The 6,080-nt window shown below is 34.9% G+C and overlaps 1 protein-coding gene across 1 annotated transcript; it reads left to right on the forward strand.

Annotated features, from left to right (window-relative positions):
• The first annotated feature begins 4,520 nt into the window (after nt 1–4,520).
• Nucleotides 4,521–5,015, forward strand: LOC129760152 (multidrug resistance-associated protein 1-like). The gene is made up of 2 exons (XM_055757743.1): nt 4,521–4,644; nt 4,711–5,015. The coding sequence occupies exons 1-2, from the start codon at nt 4,521–4,523 to the stop codon at nt 5,013–5,015; spliced, it is 429 nt and encodes a 142-aa protein (XP_055613718.1).
• Nucleotides 5,016–6,080: the final 1,065 nt, after the last annotated feature.

Consider the following 6,080-nt stretch of genomic DNA (forward strand, 5'->3'; position numbering starts at 1 on the left):
ATAGCTTTAAAAAAAAGGTTTTAATAATTTAAGTAAACCTATTTTTCAAAACTTATTTATTTGAAACGGCATATACAGTACCGTTCATAATTGTATAGAAATTGGAAGCAAGCGCACTGTCACTTCGACTTTGAATTTCCATAACTTTTTACTCTGATGATATTTTTTGATAAAATTTTTTGCGTTAGATAGATCAACTATCACACTATTATAACCCGAAATTTGAGCTCTCTGGAGTTTGTGTGGCCTGAGATACAGTAATTCTACGAAAATCGGACTTTTTGTACTTTTCTCATTCATATGCAATATCGCTGAAACTACGCTACATTTTTTATTGAAATTATTCAGAGTGATTGATGAAATATAAAGCTAGCATGTCTGAAGTTTTCGTAAAGTTCTATAGATGAGATCAAAAGTTACGCGAGGTGCAATATTTCAGGCATGAACCTTGAAATGCGATTTCTATAGAATTTTGGACGAAAGTTTTCATAGGAAAATCATATTCTCTGTTTAACAACCAGTAAATCTATTTCAACCGAAAAATCACAACAATATCGCGAGATTCTGATTTCAAAACACAAATAGATCATTTATTCCATATTTTCTTTTCTTCATTGCTTTTGCCAGACATCTTTTGTCTGATTGGTGGAGGAAACTATATTGCTCTCATGAATCGTCCAAAGTTCTATAGAAATCGCATATCAAGGTTCATGCATGAAATATTGCACTTCGCGTAACTTTTGATCTCATCTATAGAACTTTTCGAAAACTTCAGACATGCTAGCTCCATATTTCAACAATCATTGTGCAAAATTTCAATAAAAAATGTAGCGTAGTTTCAGAGATATTGCAGTTTGAATGAGAAAAGTCCAAAAAGTCCGATTTGCGTAAAATTATTGTTTTTCAGGCCACACAAACTTCAGAAAGCTCAAATTCTGTGTTATAATAGTGTGATAGTTGATCTATCTAACGCAAAAAAATTGATAAAAAAATCATCAGAATAAAAAGTTATGGAAGTTCAAAGTCGAAGTGACAGTGCGCTTGCTTCTAATTTCTATACAATTATGAACGGTACTGTACGTTGAAGCTTTAAACGTTAAATTTAGAAAAATACGTAGCGTGATATTTTTTTAAATGAATTTTCAATTGCTGGTTTGCAGAATAAAGCATTCATGAAGATAAAAACCTACGAAGTGAATTTATAAGCTTCTTTAAAACATGCGTTGTTTTAGGAGAGTTTATAAGCTTGCCCCCAGTGCACGCTTAAATCTACGAAACCAACTAATTTGTTTTTAATGTTTGGATATTTATCTAATACTAGCTGATTTTACCCGGCCTTGCTCGGGGTCACAAAAGATATTTATCATAATCAAAATGAGTCGTTTGATTTTTCGAAATATTGGAAGCTTTATATTCATCATTTTAAGAAATTGGGCCCATGTTTGGCCACGTAAGTTTTGTAAGTCTTTTAAAAGTTTTTGTTGAGATTATTCACCGTGTTTATCGATTTAATTTTTTTAGAAGAAGCTTATAGTTTTAAGGATTATGAATTGCATTTCAAAATAATTTCCTTCTTCTCTATCACAAAAAACTTTAATCTCTTTTGGAGACTATCCCACTTTTCAAGATGGATGATCTCCCTGTACAATGGTATATTTAAGTTTTATTTAATTTCTAAAAACACTTCCGAACCTTGTTGAACCATGTTTAAGACTCATTTGGCATGTTTTCAATTGTATGTTTGCTTTTTACGCTTTTTTAATTTAACACTGTTTTTTTATGTTGAAAGTTGCACTAAAAGTTTTTTGGAGATATCGAATAGAAATCATCTCTGAACCGAAATAATCATTTAAATTTAATGGAAATGGTCTTATTTGAGTTCCATTAATTATTTTGAAGAGTGATCAATGTTGAAATTCTTTGAAATCATTTGTATGAACTCGCAGTACCAAACGGTTTTTTTCTAAATTGGATGGTAGAATTGAACACATTTATGACCAAAAATAAATCAAAAAGTATAAATAAATTGACCAATTAAATAGGATTGTATAAAACCAAAAACCTCATATTGTATTATCTAATCAATTTTCTAATCCCCCATTTAGATTCCCCGGCGGCTATCAAAGCGTTGAAATTGCAGCCTTCAACATATATGTAACTCTGAATCTAATGATTTTTTCTTTCTCTATAAGGAATCCTAAAAATTTGAAAATGGTTGGTTAAAAGCTGGAGTTTATGAAAATCGGTTCATTAGTTTTCCAGCATTCAGTCCAAATAGTTATTCAGCTGAAGAAGACAATTCACTGTTGACTGTTCAGTTCACTGTATATCGTTGTAAACTCTCAAAGCCCCTCAGCGGGGCGATAGGCAGCATATTGAAAATCACTACAATTTTTATTCAATATATTCTTTACAGGATAGTAGTATTTTTCAATACAAAATGTAGGCTCATTATTGCATCCAAATATCTCGTACCGGTACCACATGTTTTGAACAGTAGAAGGAAAAAACACCCGCCAAAATTTTACCTTTCAAATCTTTGATGCTCAGCAAGCTTTGATTTGCTTTCCAGTCCACGTGAACTCTTGATAGTCGTTTCTAATGCCCGACCCATGGTGATGGTGAAAACAACCCCGCCAAAGGGAAAAAATTGGTTCTGAAAAATGGGTGCCATGACTTTTGGTTTGTGGGAAAAAAAACGAAAGTTGTATGGGAGGGTCCCTTTTCTCAGGTGGGAGGGGCTCGAAACTATTACTTAAACCTTCCCATGGTCCAAACACATAACTGTACCAAATTTCAGGCTGATCGGTTAAGCGGTGTGGACTTGTATAAGGTGCATACAAACATATATAGTCCAACTCATCTCTATATATTAGATTGTTCCCAAATAATTAATCTTCAAAGCAATGGACTTCCCAGTAGTCAAAAACTATCGGGAATTTCCAAATCTCGGGAAACGATTGAAAATTCCTCATTCAAACTGCAATATATCAGAAACTATGCTATATTTTTATTGAAATTTTGCAGAGTGTTTGTTAAAATATAAAGCTAGCATGTCTGAAGTTTTTAAAAAGTTCTAGAGATGAGATCAAAAGTTACGCGTGGTACAATATTTCAGACATGAACTTAGAAATGCGATTTCTATAGAATTTTGGACGATTCATGAGAACAATATTGTTTCCATCCACAAACCAGTCAACAAATATCTGGAAAAAGCCATAAAGAAATCAGAATTCCACGATATTGTTTTGAGTATTTGTTTGAAATATGTTTAGTGGTTGTTGTACATAAAATATGATTTTTCTATGGAAACATTCGTCCAAAATTCTATAGAAATCGCATTTTTAAGTTCATGTTTGAAATATTGTGCTGTGTAACTGGTCTGCTCGGAACCTTGAGCGGCACTGATTGCTTCTTCATCTGACCGTAAGTTGCGGCAAACCCGAAGCAATCGACCATGTGCTCGCTCGGCTAAAATCCCGAGTCGATGGGTGGGGTTAGAGAAACAAGAGAGATCAATAGAGGGAAAGATCACATGCGGGATATACATGGTGTTTCGATAGAAGGTCCAGCAGTTGATCGGCAGAGCTCGATTGCTCGTGTTCGCCGGTTCCATCACGTTCACCGTGGTGGAATTGGCTAACGCGCCGTTGTACCGAAGCGGAGATTGCAGGTTCAAGTCCTGTCGGTGAGCCGTTGTATCTTTTTCGAAATTTTCATGATATTTACGGCTTATGTTCTTTCGTTATTTGATAGTTCATGTTTCTCTAATTTCTTTCATCACATATGAAAATGTGCCTCGCGTGATTTTTGATTTCATCGATAGAACTTTTCCTAAACTTGAGACGCGCTTACTTTATATTTCAACAATCACTCTGCAAAATTTCTATCAAAATACGTAGCGAAGTTTCTGAGATATTGCAGTTTGAATGGTAAAAGTCCAAAAAGTTCGATTTTCGTAGAATTACTTTATCTCAGGTCACACAAACTTTAGAGAGCTTCAATTTAGTAATATAATGTTGTAATAGTACACACAAAAAATTTTATAAATTTAAACGTGACAGAAACGCTTGAACACCTAAAATTTTTGTGACATAATCTTGAAAAAATATAATTTTACATCAATTTCAATTTAAACAACACACACACTCACACACAGCACCAACTCATAAAATTACACGAAACATAAAGTTTCAAAGTCCACATTACCACATTCACACTTTATCTAAACCTTCTGTAATCTTACAAGTCGAAAACAATTTGTCGTCAAATTACGTGCATTACGGGCCCAATACTTTAGATTACCGATTAAAAAATATGTTTCCGTTCGACGTCGAAAAGAGAAACGTCAAAATTGTGGTTTTATTTTGGTCGGTCGTTTTTTGTTTTGGTTCGATGTTGTTTGGTTTTTCGCTCGTGCAGTCCAAATTTCCTCCAGTGAATGTTTGCGGTGGTGGTGGTTGTGGTTATCAGTTGCCTGTGCTCTGCAAATAACCCAAACTCTGAATTGGTTGGTCCGTATGACTTCGGAAGAGGAAACGAAAATTGTGGCCGTGGAACGAATAAAAGAATATGACGAAACCAAACAGGAAGCTGCCTCGAGATTGGCCGGAGCCCGGCCGTGTGGAATTTCAAGACTTCCAGGTCCGTTACGGAGAAGGGTTGAACATTATACTTAAAGGCATTTCTTTCGCTTTTGGTGGTGGTCAGAAAGTAGCTTCCGGTATCTATCGGTGGGACAGCAGCAGCTGATTTATCTAGCCCGTGCCTTGCTGCGTAGGACTCAAGGTTCTGATTTTGGACAAAGCTATCGCGCAGTGGGTTTGGAAACTGACGATCCCATCCAGAGAACCATTCGTACGGTATTTAAAGATTGTACGGTACTTATGATAGCACATCGTCTTAATACCATCATGGACTCGGACAAGGTCATCGTTTTGGACAAAGGACAGATCACGCAATCAATCAATCGGCCTTCTACAGTATGGCCAAGGACGAGCGGCATGTTCACTTAACGCACAACATCTGTATTTCTTACAAATTATGCTGGTAAGTTTTTTTTTGTCTTAAACTGCTCCTATTCGCATACGAGTCCCATTTACCGTTTTTGAGTTATCGATGGAAACTGCTTCCTACCTATAAAACCAGTTTTTGTTCGAGTTTGTTCGTAAAATTTCGCAAAAATATGACCGCTGGTGTGTACCAGCGCCAAAATGATTCCGTAGAAACATGTTTTTTTTTTAAATATCAAAAAACATTAATAAGTAGCAGGTTAACTCTCCCGAAATGGTTTTTTCAACATAATTTTTGACGATCTAATGTTTGATCGGTGGGTGGTTTGAAGTGTTGTTTCGAAAACAAAATAACTATCTTTTTCAATAACTTTTTTCCATAAACACAACAATGTCAATATCACTGTTCTCGTTTATCACCTAGAAAGAAGTTCCCGGTAGAAGTTTTCCGCTCTTCCACAGCAAACTTTTGGTCTGAAATATACACTTATCCGTTACACATTGGCAGTCTGATGAATTCGCAGCAACTGAACAATGAAAACAATTTTTTTGAAAAACACTGGAAACACATCCCACTAGACTTAAAAACATCGACTGAAATCAGTTTTAAATCAGGATCTTTCAAAAACTTACCTCTGTCATCAGAAAGAATGGTAAACAAAAGAGATAATATGTTAGAAAATTACTTGCCACTTGCCACCAGCACTGATAGCTTTAGCACAAGAGGCTCATTTTCGAATAATCTCTTCGCGGAGGTTAAGAATATTCGCATATGAGTCACATGAGTAGGTATTTTATTGTAATTTCTCCGTAAATACCAGTTAGTATTAGCGCAAAAGTAAACAAAAGCATTCTTTGAAACGTTTTCAATCCGAACTATTGATAGGATGCATACGATTGTTTTAATGAAAACAAGTTTCAAACTTTACAAGCTGTTTTCAGTTTTTACACATGGGGCTCATATACAAATAGTGGCAATAAACTGGGACCAAATTATTGATGTTTTTTTTATTCTCATAATATACTTAAATATGATATCGATCCTGAATCAATAAAATAAGTTTAGCA

The sequence above is a fragment of the Uranotaenia lowii genome, chromosome 1, assembly GCF_029784155.1.
Source record: "Uranotaenia lowii strain MFRU-FL chromosome 1, ASM2978415v1, whole genome shotgun sequence".
In the NCBI taxonomy this organism is placed as follows: Eukaryota; Metazoa; Arthropoda; class Insecta; order Diptera; family Culicidae; genus Uranotaenia; species Uranotaenia lowii.